The sequence below is a fragment of the Trichoderma harzianum genome (assembly GCF_003025095.1).
Source record: "Trichoderma harzianum CBS 226.95 unplaced genomic scaffold M431scaffold_1, whole genome shotgun sequence".
In the NCBI taxonomy this organism is placed as follows: domain Eukaryota; kingdom Fungi; phylum Ascomycota; class Sordariomycetes; order Hypocreales; family Hypocreaceae; genus Trichoderma; species Trichoderma harzianum.
In genome coordinates, this window is record NW_020209249.1 from 4,006,094 (window position 1) to 4,033,293 (window position 27,200).

The 27,200-nt window shown below is 49.9% G+C and overlaps 8 protein-coding genes across 8 annotated transcripts; 5 read left to right on the forward strand and 3 right to left on the reverse strand.

Annotated features, from left to right (window-relative positions):
* Positions 1-766: 766 nt before the first annotated feature.
* Positions 767-2,887, forward strand: M431DRAFT_490051 (hypothetical protein; the record flags this gene model as incomplete). The annotated part of the gene is made up of 3 exons (XM_024916751.1): positions 767-1,223; positions 1,298-1,692; positions 1,748-2,887. 3 exons carry the CDS (start codon positions 767-769, stop codon positions 2,885-2,887), a joined length of 1,992 nt encoding a protein of 663 aa, XP_024780953.1.
* Positions 2,888-3,245: 358 nt separating this feature from the next.
* On the reverse strand, positions 3,246-4,645 carry M431DRAFT_477638 (hypothetical protein; the record flags this gene model as incomplete). Its single annotated transcript, XM_024915590.1, has 3 exons — positions 3,246-4,105; positions 4,170-4,349; positions 4,420-4,645. 3 exons carry the CDS (start codon positions 4,643-4,645, stop codon positions 3,246-3,248), a joined length of 1,266 nt encoding a protein of 421 aa, XP_024780954.1.
* A 534-nt stretch (positions 4,646-5,179) lies between these two features.
* Positions 5,180-7,216, forward strand: M431DRAFT_503431 (hypothetical protein). The gene has a single exon (XM_024918300.1). The coding sequence runs from the start codon at positions 5,290-5,292 to the stop codon at positions 7,171-7,173; it is 1,884 nt and encodes a 627-aa protein (XP_024780955.1). The 5' UTR covers positions 5,180-5,289; the 3' UTR covers positions 7,174-7,216.
* A 2,926-nt stretch (positions 7,217-10,142) lies between these two features.
* Positions 10,143-10,780, forward strand: M431DRAFT_208277 (hypothetical protein). Its single transcript, XM_024913421.1, has one exon. The coding sequence runs from the start codon at positions 10,248-10,250 to the stop codon at positions 10,671-10,673; it is 426 nt and encodes a 141-aa protein (XP_024780956.1). The 5' UTR covers positions 10,143-10,247; the 3' UTR covers positions 10,674-10,780.
* A 107-nt stretch (positions 10,781-10,887) lies between these two features.
* On the forward strand, positions 10,888-15,175 carry M431DRAFT_477640 (hypothetical protein; the record flags this gene model as incomplete). The annotated part of the gene is made up of 5 exons (XM_024915591.1): positions 10,888-11,115; positions 11,229-12,365; positions 12,438-12,952; positions 13,012-13,328; positions 13,386-15,175. 5 exons carry the CDS (start codon positions 10,888-10,890, stop codon positions 15,173-15,175), a joined length of 3,987 nt encoding a protein of 1,328 aa, XP_024780957.1.
* Positions 15,176-15,933: 758 nt separating this feature from the next.
* On the forward strand, positions 15,934-19,339 carry M431DRAFT_70737 (hypothetical protein; the record flags this gene model as incomplete). Its single annotated transcript, XM_024921818.1, has 4 exons — positions 15,934-16,377; positions 16,445-16,948; positions 17,014-18,995; positions 19,096-19,339. 4 exons carry the CDS (start codon positions 15,934-15,936, stop codon positions 19,337-19,339), a joined length of 3,174 nt encoding a protein of 1,057 aa, XP_024780958.1.
* Positions 19,340-20,534: 1,195 nt separating this feature from the next.
* On the reverse strand, positions 20,535-23,033 carry M431DRAFT_503436 (hypothetical protein; the record flags this gene model as incomplete). The annotated part of the gene is made up of 5 exons (XM_024918301.1): positions 22,760-23,033; positions 22,582-22,643; positions 22,474-22,505; positions 20,902-22,360; positions 20,535-20,826 (listed from the first exon to the last, which is right to left on the reverse strand). Coding segments are annotated over exons 1-4 (1,535 nt in total), but the record flags the coding sequence as incomplete, so codon positions are not given.
* A 1,180-nt stretch (positions 23,034-24,213) lies between these two features.
* Positions 24,214-26,536, reverse strand: M431DRAFT_490057 (glycosyltransferase family 2 protein; the record flags this gene model as incomplete). The annotated part of the gene is made up of 3 exons (XM_024916752.1): positions 24,214-26,137; positions 26,235-26,401; positions 26,495-26,536. 3 exons carry the CDS (start codon positions 26,534-26,536, stop codon positions 24,214-24,216), a joined length of 2,133 nt encoding a protein of 710 aa, XP_024780960.1.
* Between the last annotated feature and the right edge of the window lie 664 nt (positions 26,537-27,200).

Genomic DNA, 27,200 nt, shown 5'->3' on the forward strand with positions numbered 1-27,200 from the left:
AGCTTGGAGCCAATGAGCCTGCAGTTGCTGCGTTGTAACGGCCAGGCTCAGAGTCTCGTCTTTCTCAACCCTCTTCTGTCTTTTATGCTGTTCCGGTTGACTCACAGCATTGCATTTTGCTTTCCAATTGTGAGCACAGATTGGTGGTGGCGTAAGCTTGCGGCCTCAATAGGAACTAAGGTACTGGATACTCGTACTGAGGCCTCTGGGTAAATGAGGCTTGGCAATGGCTGCTACCGACTTCTTTTCATGGGGCACTTATTAACAGCACCAAGTACTAGTAGGGAGTACATCATCCAAGATGACAAGAATACTGACATAGATTGGTTAGGTAGTACTCAGATGTAATACTTAATCCAGACATCTAGAGAAATCAATTCTTTCTGATATGGAAACCAATTGTATAAGGTAGTCCATCCATGGATTCTCCGTATCCTGTCCAGCGCTTGCTGAGTGCTGCTACAGCGCCCCCCTTCACCAATCATGGCGCTAATTGACTGCCCCAAGTTCGTCTCCACCAGCGCATCAGCATAGCCTCGCAGCGTCTCACTCTGTACGGAGTACAGCTAGCAGCGACAGTTGCGAGTACATGCTACATGTATGCTCATGCTCATGCTCACATACAGCACAGCTACCCGCCATCCACCGAATCACCAGTGACAATCTGGCATTCAAACCACCTCCCCAAAGCCATGAGACGGTCATGATCACGAGACGCCCTCTCTTCTCCAATCGATAACCTCATCTCCGACTCTGGCTGCGCATCATGTGGCTCGACCGTCTCGCAGCAACCCAAGCCAGCGCGTCCGGCCCTTCGACTCCCCAGATCACCAGCCGAAACAACTCGCCGCTCCCACGAAGGACATCGAGCACTCTTAGCCCTTACATCACATCGCAGAGGCAAGGGCCTTCCCCGCGCGGCTCGTCTCTCTCCTTGGTGTCAAGCGACTCTACCACATCGCTGCTGGCGTCGTCCCGCAAGCCCAATGGCTCAGATGCGAGACAGCAGCCCGGACAGGCTCCGGACTCGGTGGACGTCCTAGAGAAGCTGCTGGCAGCAGATTCCGAGATCGTGGGCAAGACCCAAAGCAGGGCAAGCTTGATTACTCCGGAGGACCTGACATTCGACGTCGATTTCGGTGGACTGTCTCTAAAGGAGCTGGCCGCCGGGAGCTTCGACCAAGATGCCACAAACTTGCGCCGGCCGCAGAGTGCAAGCGAATGTGCGTCACGCCATTCCCATGGCTGTAATATGAAATCAAATTGGTTGTATCCCTTGCTGACTTGCCAATTGTAGACGAAGAGGACAAGGCCCGGTTTGACGCCTTGCACCGGTCCATTGTTGCGTGCGACGACATCCTGAACTCGGTCGAGATGAATCTCGCCGATTTTCGCAACGACCTTTCCACCGTATCGGCTGACATTGAAACACTGCAGTCACGCTCCAGTGCACTGAGTAGAAGGTTAGAGAACCGCAAACGAATCGAAAAGGCGCTTGGCCCATTGGTGGAAGAGCTGAGCGTGTCACCCGATACCATTTCCAGGATAACAACGGGCCATATTGACGAGCTGTGGGCCAAAACGTTGATTGAGATGGATAAAAGAGCCTCGGCCATCAAGAAGCTGTCAGGAACACAACAGGGCAAAGCAAGCGAGGAGCTGGGCCCTATCTTGGAGAAGCTAATCTTAAAGGTGCGATCCTTTGCCTGTAGCTGGCTGCGGAATCAACTAACATGTAGCATCACAGGCTGTAGAGCGCATTCGAGACTTTCTCGTCGCCCAGATCAAGGCTCTTCGGTCGCCTCACATCAATGCACAGATAATCCAGCAGCAGAACTTCCTCAAGTTCAAAGATCTCTATACGTTTCTGCATAAGCATCATGCCGCCCTTGCGGAAGAAATCTCACAGGCGTACATGAATACGATGCGATGGTACTATCTAAACCAATTCACACGCTACGAGAGGGCCTTGGCCAAGCTCAAGCTGCATATTCTGGATAAAAATGACGTCTTGGGGCAAGAGGATGCAACAAGGAAAACCGCTGTCCTGTCGAGCAGCCGTGTTGCTGGCCCGCCACACGATGCATTCAATCTCGGGCGCCGGATTGACATGCTACGGACAAAGAGCACCTCGGCCATCTCATCATATCTGGCGGAGGAGGATCAGTCAACTCACTACCTGGAAGTTCCCTTTCGAAACTTTAACCTGGCCCTCATCGATAATGCCACGGCCGAATATACCTTCTTGGCGGCTTTCTTCGCACCCGCCTTGTCTTATTCGCAGATATCCAAAAACTTCAACTACATATTTGACCCGACTTTTGAGGTTGGCAGGGTGCTTTCAAAGACGCTCGTCAGCGAGAGCTTCGACGCCTTGGGACTTCTTCTCTGCATCCGACTCAACCAGCACTTTGCCTTTGACCTCCAGAGGCGAAAAGTACCCGCCGTGGACGGCTACATCAACGGCACCAACATGTTGCTCTGGCCGCGGCTGCAGGTCATCATGGACCGCCATTGCGAATCCGTCCGGCTGTTGACTAATGCTGCTCCTGCGAAACTGGCAAAGGCCGATCAGATGAAGATGTCGGCCGCGCCGCACATGGTCACGCAGCGGTTTGGGCAGTTGCTCCACGGCTTTCTGGCTCTGTCCACAGAGGCCGGCGATGATGAGCCCGTCGTCGCTAGTCTACGCCGTTTGCGCTCTGAAGTCGAAGCCTTTCTGGCTCGACAGGCGCAGTCGCATGGTGACACGAGGAAAAGCGAGCGGTTCCTATATAACAATTATTCTCTGATTCTCACCATCATTGGCGATGAAGCGGGGAAGTTGGCGCAGGAACAACAAGAACATTTTGAAGAGCTGAAACAGACATATCAGGGTGAATCATAGATGTATATATTTACGCCGCTGCCTTCCCACCACCCAAAAATTATGATTTATAATGACGCAAGTAAGCGTTGGATTGAGGCATTGTCATGAAAACTAGGGTTGGATTCTAGCTTCAGTTATTTGTATGGCGTCAGGAGGCATAGCATGTTCATGGGACAGGGGTTGAATAATTAGACGGGCACATCTGCAGAAAACTTAGTCACTCTAGACACAACCAAACCCCTTGTAAATACTATAGCGGATTCTTTTTTGTCCTTTTATTTATTTCCTGGCTGTCCTTTCTCCTTCGCATAATTAACCTATATGATTGGATATATTTATATTTCATTCAGCCGCACTCTCCATGTAAACGACGAGGTCAACGATGGCCAGGGAAGAGTGACCATATGTACTGGACAAGAGTAGGGTTTCGCCGAAGATAGAATGCCACAACTCCGACCATGATGGCTGCTCCGATGAATTTGACAGGACGCCTGTACATCCACATCTTCCTTCTGACCCCAATTCTCAGCTCTTGCCACTGTATTTCCTTGACCTGCTTCTCAAAGTAATGGTGTCCATCCTCTAGCGTTTGCCGTGTGCTATCATCGACATCTCTGCAAGTTTTGAGCGCGCTTGACGCCGATATTTGATACCACGATCGGAGGGTCTCCGGGGGATGGCGAACGAACAGATCCACGGATTTCTTGATCAGGTCATCCAGATCTAGTTCCGGCGGGACCCTACCGAGAATGACTTGAAGCATATCAGGCTCGTCAATCTCAAAGATCTCGTCCCGGCGGTCTATGACAATCTGAGCAAACAAGTATATGGAAAACGTAGGCTCCCGGGCCAGAATGACGTCAAACAGTCTGGCGATGTCCCTGTACCGCTCTATGTTGTGAGCGTACATGGTGAGCGTGCCGGCGAGCGCATAGAAAGGCTCTATGCTAGAAAGGTGCCGCCGGAGCTCGGGATCCGCGCGGGCGAGAATGTCGGGCAGGAGCCTTAGCTGTGCGGTTGTGGCGCTGAGGCTGGGCAGCATGAAGTCGCGGATGCGTAGAATGGAGAGCCGAGCCACCAGAGGCGCCCTGAATGCTGGCTCTAGCACGAGCAGGAATACCTGGCAGATGTCATGGTATCCCTGAAAGTAGCAAAGATATGGATATCGACGAAGAACCTCGACGATGAGATCTGATAGCTCTTGTTTCCGTTTGTGCAGCTCCGGTTCAGACTGGTCTAAAAAGGGTGTCAGTTTTTGTACGTCAATCGAGTGGTATTATACGACATGGGAGAGGCATACCGCTAGGGTAATGAACAAAGGACCGGTTTACGTCGAGCTGAACCTGGTCCTCGTCTCTGTGGCGCGGCAACTCTTTCCAATGACCACCAGCGGCATCAGCATCGGCACCTGCTGCCCGCGTGCCATCGCCTTGGTGTTCCTTTTCGTCGGCAGGGGGTGTCAAGCCAAGCAGAATGGGCCCTATGCAGATAGATGGTTTGTTAGCGAAGGTATTCAGAAGAAGGGGAAAAGATTTGAGACAGAGACATACAGGCAGCCTGGCGAAGCGAATCGGCAAGCAGGCCGCCGTCAGACTCAGCGAGAGCTCTCAGGCGCGTGGCATCTCTCCATGTGCAGGCGGCCAGGATCTCGCTCGTCTTCAGGGCGGCGGCCGGCGAGTTGAGGTCGTCGGCGGGCTCCTCCGGGGCAACAGGAACAGGCTCGTCATCTTCATCGTCGCGGCCAGCGGGATCGACCAGCTCTTTGTCCAGGCTCATGTGCTAGATTTGGGTGCTTTTTGATCTTGGGAGGTTTGCATCGGGCTAGTGCTGGTGACGTGACGTTTGCTTGCTCGTTGGAGCTACTGTAGTACATTGTATTCGGGCGGGTCACATGTAAAACAAGCAGCCACCAGTCTACTATAACAGCGTCAATTAACAGCGTATACACTTTTCATTTTCATTTCGTTATATATTGCCAAATACAGTCATTTTTGATATGCTTATCAGATGCCAAATACTTGGTTGGGCACAATTACAATTGCATGTTGTCCACATGTCATTGTACCTGATATCCATGAGGTAACCTGTAGCCAATAGTTCTCTTGGGCCTCATCACAGCTACATGCACTATACCCAACCGCAGGAAGCTCGATTGAACCCCGTCCGTAAGTAGACAGGTGATTATCTTTGATCTAATACAGGGATATCAAGCTATATCTGCCCTATATTAAGATATAGCTTAATTACTAGGGTAGGGATAATTTATAATAATATAATAATATCCGATGTGCCATCTTACTGACCGACTTTCTTCTCCCAATACTTATGAAGCAACAACATATTCGCGATTCTTTTTTCTAAAAATTTAACTAAGCCAAATAATAAATACTAGACCGCGATAGCCAATCCAGAAGGCAACAATGTCCAAACGGGCATTAGATAAGGAGCAGCTCCATAAGGCAAATAAACGCCCAAAGGCAACTCTCGCATCGATTTATTTCCCTATCTACTCAACCGCAGGCACACAACCAGATGCCAACTCTAGCACGGCATTGAGTCGAATACGGGTGGAGGATGGAGGAGAGGAGACTAGAAAGAGCTCCAATTACCCTCACCAGCGTCGGCAACTTTATCACCATCATCCATTACGAGAGCTCCCTCTTATACAACGATCACCCGAATCGGCACGTGCAAGCAGTGTGCTGCAAGGCGCACTGGAGAACTCGCTGATTCACTATAAAACGGCCAAATCAATTGGGGCGTGGTCAGAGGATGATTTATTCAAATGGTATGAGTGGTACCTCGAGCCGGACATGAGGCGGCATGACCCCAGGAGGTGGAGAGATTGGCAGGATGACCGGAGGCTCGACGATGACGGGAAAGCATTGCAGCAACAGCTGGAGCGGTGGGCTGTCAGATGCCCGCTTTGCTTTCTTTACCGAGACATAACCTGCAACAAGCACGTAATGTCTGAATGCCAAAGGCCGGCGAAGGAGATGGCGTGCCTTATCGAGTCTCGTCTTCGGGAAACACTAGTCGATATTCAAGACAGAGGAATTGGAGGCTACGGAGAGGTTCCGTGGTACGGCGGGTGTTGTTTGCCGCGATCCCGATGTCCCATGTGGGAGAAAACAGACGGAGAGGGCGAGCGGCGTGGGGATGACAGGGCATGGCATCGGATAGACGATGAGTGGTGCAGGTTCTACCTAGTGGTAATACATGCAGTATCAGCGATGTTAACGTTTCAGCTGCCGTCTGGGATAACTCTTCTACAACAAGTAAAGATTTGGCAAGAGGGCAGCCGAACCCAGTTTAACAGCAAGCTGGACCTGGACGGGCTAGAAGTGGGCAAATGGCTCATGTCGCCGATGTGGTGGGATTCGCGGCAGGTGATGATTATGCTGCGGGTGTTTTACCAGCTGGACATGGCGGTGGAAGAAGCATGGGTGCTCAAAGCAATAGAGAGGCGGCAGGTCGAGTTAAACGCATTAAGCCTGCAGCAGTGGAATGATTGGGACTCGACTGTCAACCACGTGGCAGCAGCAGGACGAAACCAGAAGCGGCATAGAAGGGAGAAGATGAAGATGGATATTAACTCTGCAGATGAAGGATATATCAAAGATGCTCTGTACGATGCCGCAGAGGAACTAAAGCGCTATACGGATATGGATTCATACTGGTGGGCGGTTCAGGCAAGGATTCAGGAATGGGGCGAGGGAGCAATTCAGTGCCAGCTATGCAGGGCATATGCTTGGAGCGAGTTATGTTATACACACTCGGCGAGAGTATGTGAGATGTGGGTTGAGTCTGAGAGATTTAGAACGCTTGTGAACAAGCTATCGGGTCTTGATGGAGAAGAGAAAGAAGGGACAGATGCAGATGCAGACGAGGGCGAAGATAAAGAGGCAGATGAAGGCTACGGAACCTGCCAGACATGCAGGTTCCCAGTGGCAGTATGCCAACCTATATCAAGAGATGACAGGAAATCGGGTAGGAGAGAGGCTGAGTGGGGGAGATGTCGTGGAACAGACGTATTAAAGCAGACGGTTGCGGCATTGCTAGTAATAGCAGGTGGTAAGTTGGGGAAGATGGTGATTGACGAGGAGATGGCTGAATGGAGGCAGAGCTCGGAGAGTGGCAGATGGGTTGATATGATGGAGGAATGGAAGAAAGGGGGGATTGGGTTTGAGGGATTGGCAGATGAATGGATACAACAGCAGGTATCGTGTGGGCGTGGTGGGCAGCCTCGAATTGTTCGAATTTTCCTACAGCTGACAGGAGGATTCAGGCATGTAATACAATAGGAGGAAGATAGTATAATATAGCGAATATGAAGTTGGAGATGTTTTAGATGCTTACCTAGGTCAAGGAGAAATAGGGGCCCGTGAGCTGAGATACTATCAGAAAGTTGAGCCAGCTCTTCATCCAGTGGTGCGAGCTTTTCTAAAGTGGCCGTAGTCAGTGGAATCTGGGCGAGTAGTTGCTGGTTTGCTAGTTGCTTTTGCTCTTAATGTAATTCTTCGTTCGACAGGGTAAAGTACATTAGTACATGTAGGTAGTCGCCTGATGGTAGAACTAGGGCATCGAAAGAACGCCAAACTGGCAGTAAACTGGAAAGTCCTCAATCTTCTGTATCAAAATTACAATTCTTATAACAGCCTTGTTATTTAGTAAGTACAGCAGGTCGGGGAAGTGGTAGTAAGGGTATACAAGCTTGGGCGAATATATAACCTAGTAATATTATTAGTTGTTGGAGGCACATGCGGTGGGTGTGAAAAAAGATAACTAAACGGAGTATCTAGGTATGTACGTAAATCCACAGATGTTGGGCTAAGAATCTTCGCAACGTTAATCCAAAGCTAGGAGACTTTATCAAGGCTTCTACTTGGTTAATAATTGCAGGCTGCCCTGTCTTTCATGGAATACATACATGTAGTGTGCCCCATACGTACGCTATATTCTTCAGCAACCCAAGTTTTGCCTTAGTACTGTGACTACTTGAATATGGCGACATACTTGCATTTCTAAAGGCTGGTAGGCAGGGAACCAGGTTTAAACCACAACAACGCGCAAAGCCCGTCTTCTCGCAAAGCCCCACCAATGAGAACCGCTGGTTGGCCAGGCTCTGCACCCTTTGAGCTTCAGATCCTTGTCTCATTGCTCACCGAGTGGAGACGGCCAGGGAAGGCTGCAGCAAGTGGTTGGCAATAGTCTCCATAGGAAGCCATGATGAGATGTGAAGAGATTCAAGAAACGGTGCTTCATCGGCCCATGCTAGATGCGAGTGGTAGATTCATAGCTAGTAGTTGATGTTAATGGAAGTGGAAATTTAGCAGTGCTACCCTACCTTATATGTAACAAGCGCCGTCATACTTGATGTCTCATTGCATCTATGCTGCATACCTACCTACATATACGCGCAATGCCTAGTCAACAGCCACTATGTAAATGATTGGTCCTGGTTTTCGGTAGGGTGGAAGTGAATGGTTCTAGGCTCGAGAAGTCTAGATACGTCCTTGGGCGAACAGATATTTCGTTTTCTCCTCGTTTTCTCCCATCCTCTCTAATTGAAACATGATCCCAAAGCTTCCATTAATGCGAAGTCAATGTAGACATGAATGAGTTATCTTCATCTTTGCTACATACATACAATTTTGCTTGAGAAATGGAGTACAACATGGATACTGAAACTAGTTTGAAAAGACTCTTTCAATCGTGTTCAAACTTCTATGGCTAGTTTATTGAGTTGGGTTCGTCAGTTGTATGTAATAAATCCATCAATAATTTCCATGATTATTTAGCATGTCTGGGGAAAAGCTGACAATTGCTTTTTCAAGATGCTATCTTCGGGTACGCGAAGTAGCCGAGATGTACCGCAACAGTACATGTATGCATGACTCGAGATCTCTGCAAGGAGACCAGAGAGACACTCTTTGACTCTTACCCCTCAGTCAGTGATAAGAAAGGATGAGGAGGGGCATGCATAAAGGCTCCGTTCACTCGTGCCACGTTCATCATTGAGGGCGGCAGGGAAGCCAGGGAGAAAAGACCCCACGCCAATGAATTACCTGTTCAAAGTTGCATGTACTTTGTAGTAATGGGATCAAATTAGCCAAGGGAGGAAAGGGAATGCTGTAGGAAAAGTCGAATCGAATGATGGAGATTCTATAAGTGAGCATTCGGCCTATGATGTGCCCCCCCTTACGCCCAAATCTGACCCGTCACTACCCACAACGTGGCGGCTAAACCCGTGTTTTACACCATAAACCAAGAAAACCCTCACTTACTAGGTATTCAAAGACCCTGTGTCGTAGCATTGTTTTTACCCACTTGCCACGCTGCTGATCACTGTTCCAATGCAAGAAAAGAGACTAATGCTTGTGTCTTTTCAGCGAATGATAACAGATAGCTATCTGTGTTTGTTACCCGTATTTGAATGGATCTGGTTAAGTTAGTAAACTTGAACTCAGGCCACAAGTATTTTCTCCCAAATTAGATGCCTGATACAGTAACTAGTCAATGTGGGAGGCTGACTCGAGTGCTAACAACTATATTGATATAAGCAACCCTAAGGTACTTGCTTTTAGAGACCGTTTCAAGACTACCTTACTTTACGAATTTACAATTATGGAGGTCAGCTTGTCAGGGATATGCTGGCCACGATTTACGACATGTATTGCCTCTTGGCATTATGGTGACATTCACAACTGAGACATACATAGCCACGGTAATACGTACTTTCGAAGGATCGTACTAGGTAGCATTTAGGTACTGGTATATATAACGAAGAGGACACAGCTGACCGCTTTGCTTTGCTTCTACTAGATCCTGTATGTTAGGGGAGGATTTTGTCTGCATCCCTACTACTGCATACTAAGTTAGTAGACGGATATAGATGTGCCCAATTACACATGAAATTTGGTTCTCCCACTCAAATCGGTCGTCCAACTTTGAATGATACTGAAGATATCCCGCTTTATAGCCAACCAATTTCATGTCTGCAACAGCCGCCAAATACTCCTGTATATGTACACTGGGATGAGCGAGGCTCAGAGCCGAGTCATATATCAAATTTACCCATGTATCGCTTAGTATTGGTACAGCCTGTAGTTGATGTTGGTGCAGTACATGAGAGTGGGTAGCGTCGAGTGGTGGATACACGCACCCAACCGCGGCCCCACTCCACATTTTGTACAGCTCGAGGTACATTGTTAGTGTATGGCAGACAGCTTCTTCGTCGCTCTGGCACTTTGATGCCGTCCTTGAGGAATAGCTCTGGTACTTGCGGGCGCACCTTGGCCGTTGCTTGTAACAAATTCCTTCTAGGTACTCTGCTCCGTAAGTAACCCGAGTTGCACGGTACCTCTGTAACTGGTACATGCAGGTTGGCCGAGACGTCTTTGGTCTGTTTTTGACGTTACCCATCTTGCTTAGGCCAGCCACCAGTGAGCTCTTCCTCTGCACCTCCAAGCTGCTGCCTCCAGCTTTTCTCATTCATCCTTTGGCCTGCTTTTCTCTTTGGGCTTCCTCTGTTTTCCTTTTCCCGAAAATCTCGCCTGGTTTAGCCGTGACTCGCCTGAAAACCGCTCACTCTGTCGCTTCTAGCCCGAGCCACTGCCTTTGGCTTGGCGTAAATGCTCTCTTCAAGACCAGGCATAAGCGCCTTCATCGCCTCTCAGTTAGACCGAGAAACGCTGTGAGCACTGCACGTACCAACATCGGCGTCATCAGAGAGTGCCTAAGCTCAGCCCGGCCTTGCACTAGCATCACTATTCGTCTTATTTCTAGCCGTTGGCCGATATGATCACGACATTGTCCCACTGAGTCAAAGCAACAAGTAAAATGCGCTTCTGGCTGTGTGACTTGTCCTGATATTATACGCTCATTCCAACCATACGCCGTCCCAGTTGACTAGTGCAAGCAGAAAGAGAGTTCCACCAACCTTGAGTCACTTGCTTCACCTAGTCCCCCCTATCTTCACAGCGAACTGGATGATGTTGTGATAAGATAATCACAGCATGGCCTTCCAAACTAGAGTTCTGCGAGATGGTGAATGGGTTACTGAAACTGTCAACCTGCAAGCTGCCTTGAAGGCTTCTGCAGCACCACAGTTGGCCTCTGAACCCCTACCACAACCCCCCGCCTGCGGGATTCTATCCCAGACCATTGTTGAAAGCCCTGTGGTTCGATGGGTGCTTCCCGTTCGACTGCGCTCCAGCGCCCACAATGATATTGCCTTCATTGGGGTAAGCCTCCTCTGTCTTCACAAGCCATTCTACTACGTCCAAGTCACATTGTCCTAGGCTAGTCGTGGAGTTTCTAATACTATCCCATCGCTTCTCTGGCTGACATCTATCAGGAAAATTTCATCCAAATCAGTCAACTTGGGAGAGATGGCCAGGTCCATGATGTTATACGCAAGTCTGACTTTGGTTTCCGAATTCGAAACGCTGTTGTTCTCGGCGACAACCTGGAGCATGGCTTAGACGATGACCCATACGGCGTCGCCGTTAAACCAGAGCCGCCGTCCTCTCCTCTATCTCCTGGTGCGCATGGGATTTTTAACGACCTCCAAAGTCGCTCGCTTCCACCACAGCTGCTAGTATTGATGCTGGAGTCTTGTCAGCTGCTTTTTCTCTTTCTCAGAGAGGGGCCTGACCACACGCTGGAATTTGTCATAACCAAATATGATAACCCGCGACTGCTGCCTTACTTGGGATACCAGCTTGCCGTGGACCCATCTTCGCGATATATGGCTGCGGCGAGTCCAGAAGGCATCTTTGTGGTCTACGAGTTGGAGCCATTGTCAGAGCTCAATGCCCAGTACACAGAGCTAGGGTCTATCGAACCCATCAGATCCATACGCATCCGTGCTGTGAGCGGAGCCATCCACAAATTGGAGTTCTTGTTCCCTCGCCGTGAGGATGACTATCATATCATCTTGATTTTGATCGTGGCTCGAAGGGAGAGGAGTCGTGGACCCCCTGTTTCTCGAATGGCAACGTATGAATGGGAGCTGGGCGAAGACCTCCAGCTCATTTTCGCTGAAGAAAGGACTGGCACCCGACTGCCTAAGGAGCATAGGATGCCATTGCTGCTTATTCCAATCAGATTCAAGACAGCCTTTTTCGCCGTTTCTCAGTTCCATATCGGAATTGTAAAGTATGCGCTTTCGGGCTCGCCTGAATTCGAATCGTTGCCGACGCAGCCTCCTGCGCGCACTCCGTTGTATCATGGTACTGGCGAGCCGCTCTGGGTCGCCTGGGCAAGGCCTTTTCGCCGGAAGAAGTACTTTGAAAAAACAGATATTATCTATCTGGCCCGTGAAGATGGCGCAATCATTCATATCGAAATTGACGCAACTGAACTGCTCCCTTCGGTGACCAATGTTGGATGCCTAGGCGCCAATATTGACACGGCATTCACGTTGGCGTATGACATCTTTTCCGACGTTCTCATGATTGGCGGAGACTCTGGCCCGGGCGGCATTTGGAAGGTAAGCTCTCGTTGAGCTGTATCAGATATATCGTGAGCTATTTTGACATTGCGGGTTTTCTTTCCCTTTTAGCTCGCCCCTCGTGAGGATCTCCAGCAGGTTAGCATCCTCCCCAATTGGTCTCCCGTCGTTGATATGACAACGACGAACGAATACTCAAGCTGGCACGGAAACCATATGGATCTTCAAACAGCGCAGTCCAGGTCAACAACGCAAAAAAGAAACAAGATGCGCAAACAAGACAGCATTTTCACCGCATCTGGTCGAGGCCTTAGAGGAAGTGTAGTACAATGGAGATGGGGAATACAGGCTCGGATTGGACTGGATATCGAAACGGGTGAGCCCATTAGACAAGCATGGACGTTTACAGCACAGCGCAACAACGAGAGAGAGCTTTATGGACTATTGGCACTGCCGCATTCATCAGTTGTTCTTCGGTTCTCAGAAAGCCTGGATCAAGTCGATGCCGTACCAGCCGAAGACACGCCGTTCGATTTGGCGTCCAGGACTCTTCATACTATTCAAGTATCGGAGACTATAGTTCAAATTACTGAAGTTTCCATTAATGTGGCTACTCCTACGGCAAGGTAAGGTGTTCTGTTAGGCTCGTGGCTATTTTCAACCATAATTCTGACTTGCTGGCCAGTTCGCGATGTGTCATTGCAGAAGTCCTTGGTATACCCAATGCCACTGCAGAAAGTGCTTTTTGCATTGGACATACCGCCGTATTCTCCACACACGTTGGAGAGGTCTCTCGGCTGCATGCTATGAAAGCCGAGGGCATCAATTTTTCCATGATAGGGAGTTGGGATGCACAGGGCGAAGTAACATGCGTTTCCATATTCACCGTCTCGAGCAGCAATTTCGTTGTCGCTGCTTCCATGTACAATGGGGTACCATGGCTATCCATCTACTCAACATCTGGGGAGGCTATTGTGTCAAAACCCATCAAATCTAACAATGGTACGTCTTGCACCCCGTTTGACATCGCTTCAACGAACTTTGATTGACATGATACAGAGAACGAAGGTAGTGCTGCTGAACTCGAGGCACTGACGAGCATCTCGGTAGCTCACCAGGGCGCGGACCAGGTTGATCTTGTTCTGGGAACTCGCTGCGGAAGCCTTATCACTGCTCGAATATCTGATCAATCTCCAGACAATTTGGTATGGAGTTCTGAAGTCATTGGAGGATCACGGGTTGACGTGTTTCCATCCTCAATCCCCTACACTGGAACGTCGACGGCTTTTGCTTGCTGTGATAACAAGCTGATCCTGCTTAGCAACTTCTCCTCGGAAGATTGCAAATTTACCAACAAACATTTTATATGGCCAACAGATTCGAGCGAACCGGCAATGCCCTCGCCTCTGATCCATTCTATTTACAGGATCCCACAAAATCTCTCCGGGCAAGATGGGCATACATCCCTTCTGATACTCGCTGGCTCAAGGCTGCTCATGGCTGACTTTGGCCCTCACATTGGAAATGTGCCCAGGTCTATTCCTATTCAGGGTACTCCAACAAGGATCATATTCTCACAAACGTTGAACTGCCTGGTTGTTGCAATGGTTATGGAGGATAGGTCCACTCTGCTGTTCATTGACCCCGAGACGGGACTGATAATCTCCGTTGCAACCGACAAGGATCGAAACCCCGTTGAATATATCTCTGGCCTTGGCCGTCTCGGCGATAAGATATTTGGGTTGCATGAATGGTTGTACAAGAAAGATGGGAAGACGTTTCCCTTTATTCTCGTAACTACACAAGGCGGAGAGCTCATTATCGTATCCACGGAAAAGTTTTATGCTCGCCCGGGTGAGCCTGACAGCAGACAATTAAGATACTGGACACGATACAAAAAACGTCTTCATGGTGAAATCTTCTCGATCACCGGGGATGCAGAAGGACTGATCTACTGCGTCGACCGCACACTCCATTGGGAAGTCCTCGACCTTGTGGAGAGAAAACTGAAGCCTGTGAAAGAATTCCAGCTAGATTCCCCAGCAATATCTCTACGTGTATCAAGGGGCAAGCTTTTTGCGCTGACAGCTCTGCATTCTTTGGAGGTGATTGACTACCAGTCCACAGCAGATGAAGAGTCCATGGAGCTCATCCATGGCGACCAGGTCTCTAGGCGATCGGTTCATATGATAGACATTGGTGACCCAACAGACGGCCACGGTCGGTTCCCTTTGACTCTCATATCGGACCAAGGAGGTGTCATTGCAGGAGTTTGGGTTCCCTTTGGGCAACGCGACAAGGAACTTGACGTCGTATTCGAAGGCATGCTAGCATCCTCGGTGAGGAGATTCGCGCGAGCCCACAGCAGGCCACCATGGCTCGTAGACAATACTCAACGACACTATGGGACACTGCCGATCACTCATGATGGATCTGATATCATTGGTGTCTCCTTAGACGGCACATTGCGCCAATTTTCGCTACTGAGCTTTGAGCTATGGCGATTCTTATTCACGGTTCAGACATTGGCGCAAAGGAAAGGCGGTATTGTTTCACTCAATATACTGCATCGCGATGAAAAGGTGGATATCATGGATCCGGATTTGCAACCAAGTCCGAAGATGATGCACATTGACGGAGACATGCTGAAGCGGTGTTTGACTTTGCACATCTTGGAACGGCTTGTGAGATCCGAGGCCAATTTTGCACTGTTTTGCAGCCACCTCGATGCTATAGGGGGAGGGAGCTACACTGCTGACTTCAAAAACGAGGGCGAATCGAGGCGGCGAGAAAAATACGTTGAGCTGGGCTATGATATTATCAAGTTTCTCGTCTCGCCGGCATTGTAAAGGCTTGTCAACTTTGTCATGGCATGAATAGGTATAGGCGAGAACGGATGAGCAGCCTTGGTGTTGTATATGACCACGATTTTGGTGTTTGGTATTTTCACAAGCGATGATATCAAGTAAGTCTGCTGATTTTTCTCATCATCTTGCCTCTAGAATAGAAGTATACTGGGTACTCTTGGTTGTTGGAGGGTCCAATACTTGTGCAAAATTTGCCTCGAATAGGAAGTCTGTGATTCATATATGTGCACATGTCTTGGTTAGCACTGAATGGCTGCAAAACACCCATCTGCTCGTCTCTGCCGTTAACATAAAAAACTGCAGCAGATGACAGACACTCCGTACGCCGCAGACCAAAGCAAATAGTGAAGCGATCAAACTTTCGTGTCCCATATACAGTAATAGATGCCAAGCAGAAAGTCTCCATCTGCCCCGCAAAGTCGAAGCCTAAAGACCAGCCCACTTACAAGGCTTTCGTCTAACCACCACAAACAATTTACGGGCGGGCAGAACAAGTGGCGGGCGATTAGTGCGGGACAGCTCAGTATTATCTCCGGCCGTTTTTTTTCTGTTGATTTTTTCTTCTTCTCCCATTGCATTGTTCTCCCATTCTTCTTTTCTTTTAGAGAACCATCTTTGCCCATTCCCCCCATTCTCTTCAACACTGCGGGGTTGAATTTCATTTTCTAGGGTTTCTTCTCTAATTGCACTGCCCCTCCTCTTTTTTTCGCCCTTTCCACCACCGACGAAAAACCACCAACATGGCGCCGAAGAAGAAGGGGAACAAGAATGCCCAGGAGGACTGGGAGGCGGAATTGGGAGAGAGCATCGCCCCGGCTGGTGATGCCCCTCCTGCCGCCGAGCAGAATGGCGAGGATGGCGAGGCCGCTGGTGGCGGCGGTCTGATGGCCATGTTGCGCAAGAACAAGGAGAAGCGCAAGAAGAAGGGCATTGTGGACGAGGAGCCGGCACCTGAGCCCGTGGCGGAGGATCTGTCTGCCAAAGCACCGGTTGAGGCATCTCTAGACGATGATGAGTTTGCTCTGCCGCAGAAGAAAGGCAAGGGTGGCAAGGGCAAGCCTGCTCCAGCACCGGCTGCGAAGGACGATGACAAGGATGACCTTGAAGAGCCTGGCAGGATACTCACAAAGGCGGAGAAGGAAAAGCTAAAGAAGGAGCGTGAGAAGCAGCGTAAGAAGGAACAGGTTCGAAATCCCCCATCAATCAACACCATTGGCCATTTTCGACTTCTAACCATGATGATGAATTTAGGCTGCGAAGAAGAAGACTCCGGCACCCGCGAAAGCCCCAGAGCCGGCAAAGACGACTGCCAAAGATGAGCCCGCACCCGAAAAGGAGGCAGCTCCTGCGCCGGCTCCCGCTGAGACGGGAGGCAAAAAGAAGAAGATTCCGGCACATCTTGCCCTGATTCAGAAGCAACAGGAGGAGTTGCGCCGCAAACAAGAGGAGGCTGTCCGAATGGAAGCTGAAGCCAAGGCCTTGGCCGAGGAAGAAGAGAAGCGACTGGCTGAGGAAAACAAGAAAAAGGAAGAACAGAAGGCACTGAAGAAGCAGCGCGAAAAGGAGCGCATTGAGCAGCTCAAGAAAGAGGGCAAATTCCTCACCAAGGCGCAGAAAGAGGAGAAGGCCCGAAACGAGCTGAAGCTCCAACAGATGCTTGCGGCAGGCATCAAGATTGGACCTCAGGAAGAAGAGGGCGCACCTAAGAAGAAGGTGGTATACGACAGCAAGAAGAAGAGAGGCAAGAATGACAAGGTAAGAAGCCATTCCCTCTCTTTTACCAATATTTGCCACTAATGATCAATTCCCCCTATCTACAGAAGGATGAAGAGGCTGCTTTGGCTGAGGCCGCCGAGAGAGCTCGAATCCAAGCCGAGAAGGCCCTCAAGGAGGCAGAGGAAAAGGCTGCGAAGGAGAAGGCCGCCGCTGAGGCCAAGGCCGCTGCCTCCAAGGCTGCCCAAGAGAGCGACGTTGAAGATGACTGGGAAGCTGCTGCTGCTGCCAGCGGAGATGAGGACGTCAAGGATAGCTGGGATGCAGATTCCGATGAGGAGGCCGAAAAGAAGGCTGCTGCCAAAGCTAAGAAGGAGGAGGGGGAAGACGAGGAAGACGAAGACGAAAGCGAATCCGAAGAGGACGACTCCGAAGACGAGGCCGTATCAAAAGCCCAGCAACTCGAGGCTCAACGCAAAAAGGAGGCTGCCGACCGCCGAGAGAAGGCTCACCAGGCCGCCCTGGCCGCCCGATCCAAGGATAACCTGCGCTCTCCCATCTGCTGTATTCTGGGACACGTCGATACCGGAAAGACCAAGCTTCTCGACAAGATTCGACAGACCAACGTTCAGGAAGGCGAAGCCGGAGGTATCACTCAGCAGATTGGTGCTACATACTTCCCCGTCGACGCCATCAGACAAAAGACGGCTGTCGTTAACAAGGATAACGAGTTCGAATTCAAGGTGCCTGGTCTCCTTGTCATTGATACCCCTGGCCACGAGTCTTTCTCTAACCTCCGATCTCGTGGTTCATCCCTGTGTAACATTGCTATTCTAGTCGTCGACATCATGCACGGACTTGAGCCACAGACTTTGGAGTCCATGCGCATGCTTCGTGAGAGGAAAACGCCTTTTATTGTGGCGCTCAACAAGATTGACAGACTTTACGGATGGAAGAAGGTTGACAACAACGGCTTCCAGGACAGTCTGGCGCTTCAGAGCAAGGCCGTCCAGAATGAGTTCAAGAACCGTCTGGAGCAGACCAAGCTGGCTTTCGCCGAGCAGGGATTCAACTCGGAGCTCTTCTACCAGAACAAGTCCATGGCCAAGTTCGTCTCACTAGTGCCAACATCAGCGCACACCGGTGAGGGTATCCCAGATATGCTGAAGCTTATCCTCCAGCTCACCCAAGAGCGTATGGTTGGCTCTCTCATGTACCTGTCCGAGGTGCAGGCAACAGTCCTTGAAGTCAAGGCCATTGAGGGTTTCGGTATGACCATTGATGTCATCCTGTCCAACGGTATCTTGAGAGAAGGTGACCGAATCGTGTTGTGTGGTACTGAAGGTGCTATTGTGACAAATATCAGAGCTCTGCTGACTCCAGCGCCGCTACGTGAACTGCGTCTCAAATCGGCGTATGTGCACAACAAGGAGGTCAAGGCCGCTCTTGGTGTCAAGATTAGCGCTCCTGGCCTAGAAGGAGCCATTGCTGGTTCCAGACTGATGGTGGTCGGTCCCGATGATGACGAGGATGACATCGTTGACGAGGTCGAGTCCGATCTGGCAAACCTTCTTAGCAGAGTCGAAACCTCTGGCCGTGGTGTCAGTGTGCAAGCCTCCACTCTTGGTTCACTGGAAGCCTTGCTTGACTTCCTCAAGGACTGCAAGATTCCCGTCGCCAACGTCGGTATCGGCCCAGTTTACAAGCGTGATGTGATGCAGTGTGGTATCATGCTGGAGAAGGCACCTGACTACGCTGTGATGCTCTGTTTCGATGTCAAGGTCGACAAAGAAGCTCAACAGTACGCTGAAGATCAGGGAATCAAGATTTTCACCGCCGACATCATCTATCACTTGTTTGACAACTTCACCAAGCACATGGATGAGATGCTGGAGAAGAAGAAGGAAGAGTCCAAGATGCTGGCAGTCTTCCCTTGTGTCCTGAAGCCGGTTGCTATTTTCAACAAGACTGCTCCTATTGTCATTGGTGTGGATGTCATTGAGGGTCAGCTCAAGATCAATGCACCGATTGCGGCTGTCAAGACCAACCCCACGACAAATGCCAAAGAAGTCGTTGCCCTTGGTAGAGTGTAAGTTTCATTGCTGCGTGCAACCACACCCCCAACCCCCTCTCCCCTTTTCTTTCTCCCCATTTTGTCATTTTCAGTTACTGATGCAGTGTATTCTTAGTACATCCATTGAGCGAGATCACAAGCAAATCCCAGTCTGCAAAAAGGGCCAGCCTTCCGTTGCCGTCAAGATTGAAATGGGTGGCCACCAGCCCATCTACGGCCGACACCTGGAAGAGGCCGACCTGCTCTACAGCCAGATTTCCCGAAAGAGCATTGACACCCTCAAGGAGTTTTACCGCAAGGAGGTGACCAACGAGGAGTGGCAGCTGATTATCAAGCTGAAGCCCCTGTTTGATATCTAAAGCGGTTGATATAGGAAGAGAATAAAGAAAGAAAAAGAACAGTGAATCTTTTATTTACTCTCTGCTTCGCTCACGCTTCATCAGCCAATCTAGTCTCTCTCTGGCGACACAGCTCTGACATGAAAGACAAATTAGCTTTGTTCAAATCTGCCGTGTTAACATCTTTCCCCGCTCTTGTTTCAATTGTTCTCACAAAAGCATTTTGTCTTTTTTTTCTTCTTCTTACTTCTTTTATTTATTTTTGGACCGTTAAAACACTTTTTTTTGCCTCTCTTTATATGCGTTGTTTGTTTGGTCGCAGGAAAATCGCATGGAAAGGGGAAGGAGGGGTTGCGGCTAGTTAGATTGTCAAAAAAAGAAGCGACAATCATTTGTATCGAGTATAAAAGAGATAGTTGCGGTTGGAGAGGAGAAAGAAAAAAACTCCTTTCTACAAAATTGGTGTGTTACCTGTCATTAGAGAGAGATGAACACATGCTCGCGAGGAGTGTAAACAAAAAGGCTGGAATAGGTTTCAATTCAAGCTCAAATAGGTACAGGTATTAGCGAACACGAGAGTTATGGAGATTGCATTGGACAACCCTTTTCAAGAGTGTTTGGTGTGAACAATCTGTCTTGCTACTGCTATCCGACTTGAAGTGGTCAAAATCTAAAAAGAATTCCCTTCATGTGTATAAAAAGGTCATAACTACTTGGGGCATATGATATAAATGGATCTAGAATGTGTAGACATGTTTTTCCTCATGACAGTCCCTCCCTCCGTATTTTACCAAAAGTCAACTTTTCTATACTGTATATCCTTCTCCGGAGATATCATCATCTCTCTACCACCGCGTGGTGTTTATTTAGGGTCGCCAGCCTCCTCGGATTCGGTGGGAGCATCGGCATCCTTCATCTCCTGGTCTGATCCTCCCTGGGCCGCCTTCTCGGCCTCAGCAGCCTTGCGAGCCTCTTCCTCAGCGGCTCTTTTGGCAGCCTGTTCGGCCTCGACGCGCTCCTGGACGGCACGGCGCTCAGCCTCGACTTTCTCAAAGTGTCGCTGAACGACGGGGCCGGCAAGAGCGCGGATCTCCTCCATCTTGGAGACGTAGACACCCTTAGTGGCATCATCACCTTCGTCGTACAGCCAGTCCTATTCTTTCGGTTAGTAACTAGTCCCACGTAACATAGTTAGAGGGAGCACGCCATGCACATACCTCTGTGGACTCGAGCTTAGCTCGGATGGCAGACTTCTCGTCCTCGCTGGAGAGGTCGGCGTACTGCTCATCAAGCTTGGCTCGGAGATCGTAGATGTAGGCCTCGAGCTCGTTCTTCTTCTCCTCGGTATCAGCAACAAGCTTATCCTCCATAACCATGGCGGATTCCTTCTCGGTCAAAGCGGTCTTTGAGCTAGCATCCAGTGATGCAGTGCCGCTAGCAATGGGCAAATCGCCCTTTCGGACCTGCTTCTTGACCTTACGAGTCTTTGTGCCATCGGTATCCATAGCCTATGAAAACGGTGTTAGTTAAGTTTTTTACCTGCTGGTTTCCCCGTCATCTCCCGAATCTAGTCGAATACTCACATCGGCATCTTTCTTGTCGTCCTCCTTCTTGTCGTCATCCTTGACCTCCTCCTCGACCTCTTGGTCCTCGACGTAGTAGCCGTTCTCGACATTCAGCACACCGTGAATGTTGACTCGGGCCTTGAGCTTGCAAATCATGAAGTCTTCCTTGCCATCGGCTTTGACGCCCTTCACAGAGAAGCGGCCAATCCAAGGGTTCGTTTTGCCAGGAAGCTCTTCAGAGTTTGCATAGCGGGCCTCCAAGTCAAAGGGCTGCTTGCGGTAGAATGTGAGGATCTTGGTGGAAGGCAGGACACCACCCTTGTTGAAGACGGTCAAGCTGGTGTCTTCATCGGGAATATCAGGAGCCTTCTCCCATCCAAACTCAATGGGGTAGCTAATGATATCCTGAACGGTGAAGTCACGAACTCGGAAAGCCGGAGACAGGATGGCGCAGCTGAAGGCACAGCCTCGGGCAACAGCCTCGTCGGCGTTCATGGTGTATGAAAGAGGCTTCTCGAAGAAGGCCTGGATGCGCTCCTTGAGCACAGGGACTCGAGATCCACCACCAACGATCTCGATAACGTCGATATCGTCCTTGGTGAGCTTGGCCTGGGCAAGGGCCTGCTCAAGAGGCACGTGAACACGAGCCAGCAGAGGCTCAACCATGGCCTCGAACTCCTGTCGAGTAACCATGGCGGAGGCATCCACGTCGTTCATCAGGGACTCGATGTTGACGGGGGCCTGCTGATTAGCAGAGAGGATCTTCTTCGTCTTCTCAGCGGCAGCAATGGTACGGGCCATGGCTCTGCCGTGAGTGTTGATGTCAACCTTGTACTTGCCCTTGAACTCCTTGGCCAGGTGGTCCACAAGGGCCTTGTCAAAGTCTCGACCACCAAAGTTGCGGTCCCAGGCGGTGGCCTTGACAGCCAGCTCACCCTTCTTGAACTCGACGATGGAGCAGGTGAAGTTGCTGTGGCCAATGTCGATGAAGCACACGCGGCGGGGCTTCTCCTCGGGAGCAGGGAGGTCAAGCTTGGTGATACCCCAGCCAAGGGCAGCAGCAGTTGTGTCGTTCATGAGGCGGAGGACCTTGAGGCCAGCAATCTCGGCAGCATCCAGAAGAGCTCTGCGCTGAGAGTCCGTGAACCAAGCAGGGACACTCAAGCAAAGGTCGGCAACGGGCAGCTTCAGCTCGTTGGCGGTAGTCTGCTTGATCTTGCTCAGGTACATGGCAACGAGCTGGGTTGCCGTGAACTTCTCGCTGTTGCCGAGATAGTTGACCTCAGCGCCAACCTGTCCGTTGACGTCAACGAGGGGTGCGGTGACATATTGCTGCTCGATCTGGATATCGGGATCGTTGAAGGAGCGGCCGGCAATACGCTTGAGGCAATTGACGGTGTTCTTGAGGTTGGAAATCTCCTGGGTCTTGGCCGCCTCGCCGAGGTAGCGTGATTTGGGTCCAAATCCTACCAGAGATCTGTGTGTCGCAGCAATGTTAGCAAAAACTGATTGCATGTGATAGGGGGGAGGTTTCCAATCATCGCTGATAAGACGAATGGAAACAGGAGTTATGGGGGTAGCGAGACGTACGGTGTGGATCTGTTGGAGACTTCATTGGTGATCTAGAAGGGAGTTCCTTTGGTCAGTTTGGGGCCCAACTCTGGTGAATCCTTTCATCATGGATTGATATTCACTCACCACATCGACACCACGATTTCTCGCGACAGCAATCACCGTCTTGAGGGTTCCGAAATCGACACCTGCGCCGCAGGGAGGGGTTGGTCAGCATGAGAGGAAGACTTTTTTTGATCTGTAACAAAGAGGGACGCAGTATAGAATAAGCATAAGAATGAACGAGCGGCAGAAGGGAACGTACCGACGACGGAAGTCATGATGCCAGTCTTATCTCTGTCGTTTTGAAAGAATCTCGATACAGCCGCACTCGGGTCGCAAGTGAGGGGCCCAAGTCAAAAAAAAGGATCCGACCAGGCAGAAAAAGAAATGAAAAGGAGAGGAGGTCGGTTTGCGCGGAGAGGAAGAAAGGCAGGAAAAGAATCGAGCCTTGAGGGTGGGGAGCGAGAAAGGTGAAAGAAAGCAAAAGGGACCAAAGAAAAAAAAACCTAGTAGAGGTCCGGTCTGATAGTGGCGGTTGCGATACAAAGTGGGATGCAAAATAGTTGGGAGGCCAGGCTTTCTCCCTTGGTGGTGGGCGGTGAGATCAGGTACTAATTGATGCGAACCTGAAGAAAATTTAGTGCGTTGGCAGCTGCTAAAATACCTGTAGGCATCTTTTTTGTTCCGCAATCTGCAGCCTCTTGACGCTTGAGGTACCTGTGCCGGGCGCGGGGCACTGCTGGGCATGTATCTGCGCCGCCGATCTGCTGCAAAAGGGTACTCGGATCTGCCGCCCCGCCACGTCCCAGCAGGTACCTCATGGAATGTTGCAGAATTTTCCAGACTCCACGAGAAAGCTGAGCGCCCGAAAGCCTGATTGACCACAGCCAAGGAGAATTAGCAAATGGGATGGGCGGCACTGCCTTGGCCCGTTACCTAACCAATAGCCCAATAACCGCTGCCAAGAGCAAGTCAACTACCAATCGCTGGGTTGTACTTGTTAAACATTGAGGTTACAGGCTGCCCAGGCACCTATATATTAGGTACAAGTTAGACATCTATTCTGCCTACGACGCAGGTATCCTTTATCCCTGTTTCTTTATTGGACAGCAAGCTGGTAAAGTTAGTACCCTGTCAAACCACCATCAGAAAGTCTTTACAAAGGTGAGCCCATCACATTAGGCTTCCTCCTTTGTCCACATTGTTAGGTCAGTGGCTTGCACCGTTTTGCTCTTTCAACGGTAAACAAGCACAAAATTACCCCGCCAATCCGCCTTGTCACTTCAGATGCCCCTCCTCAAAGCCTGTGATAGCCCCGCCATGCCCGATAAGACGGAAAATCCCAGCCATCGTGCATACTCCGTAGCATGGATGCAAGTATGGATACAATAGGCAATGAAACCCATGGCGTTGGACGACATCTATAGTCATTTTCGACGGCAATAAAACGATTGTTCACTTTATTAGGCTCTCTAGTCTAACTGACGTGATTCTCAGTCATAAATCATTTTCTGGTCAACTCAGGGAAAGTGAGAGAGAACCAGAGAAAAGGGGGTAGTACTTTGTGTCTATGGGCACTAACGTATATAGATCAAAATGTATGTTCAAATGATATAACCAAACGGCCTCGGTGTTATATAAAAAGGATAGTCTTCTTTTCTCTCCCCTTGGACTTCTTTCGTGAAAAAGCCATCTTAATCAAGTCGTCCCATTATCTTACGGATCTGATGATAGGTCAATAAGCTCTACATCCGGTGATTCCTTGCTTAGTCCGGTGCCGGGCCTGGTCGTTCGCTGAACCTGTGCCCGCTGGGCTATGGCATACTTTCTCCTATCTTCCTCTCCCATGAACTGGTCCACTGAAACAGTCCCGGGTCCGTTGAGCTCAAATCCCTCCAAAGAGCCTCCCCGCATTGCATCCCACGAGGAAGATGGAGTAGTAGAGGATGCGAGGGGCGTATCGATCTCAACATCTGACTCGTCAAAGTGTGTATAAAGCCCAGCCGGCGTCTTTTTCCGGGCTGAGAACATTCCGTCAACGCCATCAGGGGGCCTGACAACGCTCCTCTTGCGGCCAAGGGTAGTGTTAGGGGATGCGCCTTTGGAAGCTGCCGCCTTTCGCGCCTCACGCGCTGGCAGAAAGCTCTCGGGAACCACATTGAGCTCATCGCCCTGCATCTCGGCTTTCTCAGCCGCCTCTCGTGCTGTTGTATTGTTATCGGCAGTGGCAGCATCCGCCCGCGGCCCTCCCCATGTCCTCTGGCCGGCGGTGAATATGCCATACACCATATAGTACCAATTAAAAAAGGGGTTCAAGACAAACATTAGTGGGTAAAGCCATATTTTGAATCGTCGAAGCTTCGCGCCAAAGTATATCATGAGCAACCAGTTCAGCCCCAGCGACACTCCGATGAACCCAACCGGCAGGTCTTTGACTTTGGCAACAGTCGATATCAGTGCGAGAACCATGATGAAAAAGAGAAGAGCGGTCGTTCGGATGGTGTTTTGCATGAAGCGCACAATAACCAAGAGAGGATATCGTTTCCACAGCCGCCAGTCTGTCAGCATACACACCTCGTTCGTGATGAAGCCTAGAAACCATCGCCTCCGCTGCTTAATAAGGGAGCGGTAGGTCTGTACAGCTTCAGTTTTACAAAATGCCGACGTGCACATCTGAATCTGATATCGCTGCTTTGCGCCAATCATGAAGAGGTGGGTGAGCCAACGATCTTCTCCCAGGTGGCACTTTGCAAAATCGAACAGGTCCTCGCATTGCTCTGCCTTGTCAGCAAAATAATACTTGGCCATCCTCCTAAACGCGGAAAAGCGAAGCATAGTCAAGGCACCCGGAAGACATGTTACTGATCCGCAGCCGGATTCGACTGTACGCTCAAACAGCTGGCCGTGAATGTACTCGATATCTTGAAGCAGGGTGATAATGCTGTGTTTTCTCGTGGTCGACGTAATGACGCCAGTCATGGCCAGCATGTTTCTAGAATTGCCGGGACTTAGCTCCATGTCATAAACAAAGTTCTGCAAGCAAACTTTGTCCAGTATGCAATCTGAATCGATGAAGAGGATGAATAAATTGTCATTCATCTTGAGATATTGTTCGTACACTCTATCGATGAGCTTAAACGTCGATTTCTGGCAGTGTCTCTTGCCACCATGAGGAAACCTGGAGATGGTTATGCGGGCTTCTTTGTATGTGACATCGATGCTCGTCGGATAGGACTCCATGGTCAGAGGAACTCCTAGTTTTTCTATCGTATTGAGATAAAGCTCATCTTCTTGGTCGCCATCGAAAGACAGGAATACATGAATGCAAGCAGCAGGATAGTCGCAGTCAACAACCGAGTTGATAGCTGTGATAAGCACATCAGGCTCTTCCTTGTAGCATGGCATAACAATCACAACTTTCGGCGCGGTGACATCGTCGAGCACTTGCTTCATGCGCTTTGTGCGTCCAAGCTGGTTGGTGACAAGTTGATAGACGCAGAAGAGCCAAGGCACGGTAAGAAGGATAGAAAAGCTCCAGAATGCAAACCATTGGAGAACTGAGACGACAGATTCTGGCCAGTACTTGGAGACTTGACTTGGCAGTGGCAAGGTCACCACCATGATAGGGAGAAAGATGGCTCTACATGAGATGATTATTAGCAAGCAGTAGTTTATCCAACTCAGCAAGTGTGGTGTAGCTGTTATGTTTGCATATAAATCTCCATGAAGAGACGTACCTGAAAGCCACGAACGCAATGCCGACAACAACGCATAGGACGTTGATGGACCAATGTTCGGCCTTTCGGAATGCTTTGTACAAGCAATAGACAAAGGCCGCTAGCCAGAGAAACCACTCCAGCAGCGCCATAATCATAACGACTCCAACAATGGCCGTATAAACGATCTATATCGGTGCACAACCACTCTATTGTTAGTCATTTATCACCATAATCTGTGACTTCGTGGTAATATTGGAACATAGTAAGGAATCACTTACATCTTTAACGGGCCATTCTGGCCCACCCGCGTCGCTTGCCATCTCGCCCGGCAAACTATCTCGAGTAATAGATGGTTATAATGAGATTCCTGTGCTGAGAACAGGGTGTTACTCCAAACCCTGGTCTAGAGGCATGCCAAAATGAGGATCGAAGGACGGTTGTTAGGCCCTTTCATGACAAAATCACAGATACACAAACGTTCTCGCACAAAAGACTTCGTTATCCCCGATCGCAGCGGCTTTAAGCCTTCATGCTACCAGCCGTCAGACCTTTTGTTAAAGGTGAGGCTGAGCCGAGACTGTTTGTGGCACCCAGCAATGAAATCGCAATCCGGAAAAAAAAGAAAGACAAAAAGTCGCAGATGTGGCTCAAGCGTCGGCATATCACGGCAGCCCCATCAATGCTGTAAATGCGAAGCCCAGTCTATAGCAAGCGAAGCGACAAGCAGAAACAGAGAGCGAGTAGCAGAGTAGAGTAAACCTCAGGCGAAAGAGAGGGAGAAACAAAGTAAGACAAAAGATCGTCAAAAAGATGCTTATAGGATAGAGCGGCAAGTGATGTGCACCACCACCTGCTAGATTTGGTCGTAACGGGAAGAATGATCGCGGAAACTGCAGTGGTCAGCAGCAGCGGAACTTGTCTTGCTTGTATACAGGTACTAAGGTCGGCCGGCAGCTGCAAATCAACTGCTGTCATGACGGCCCA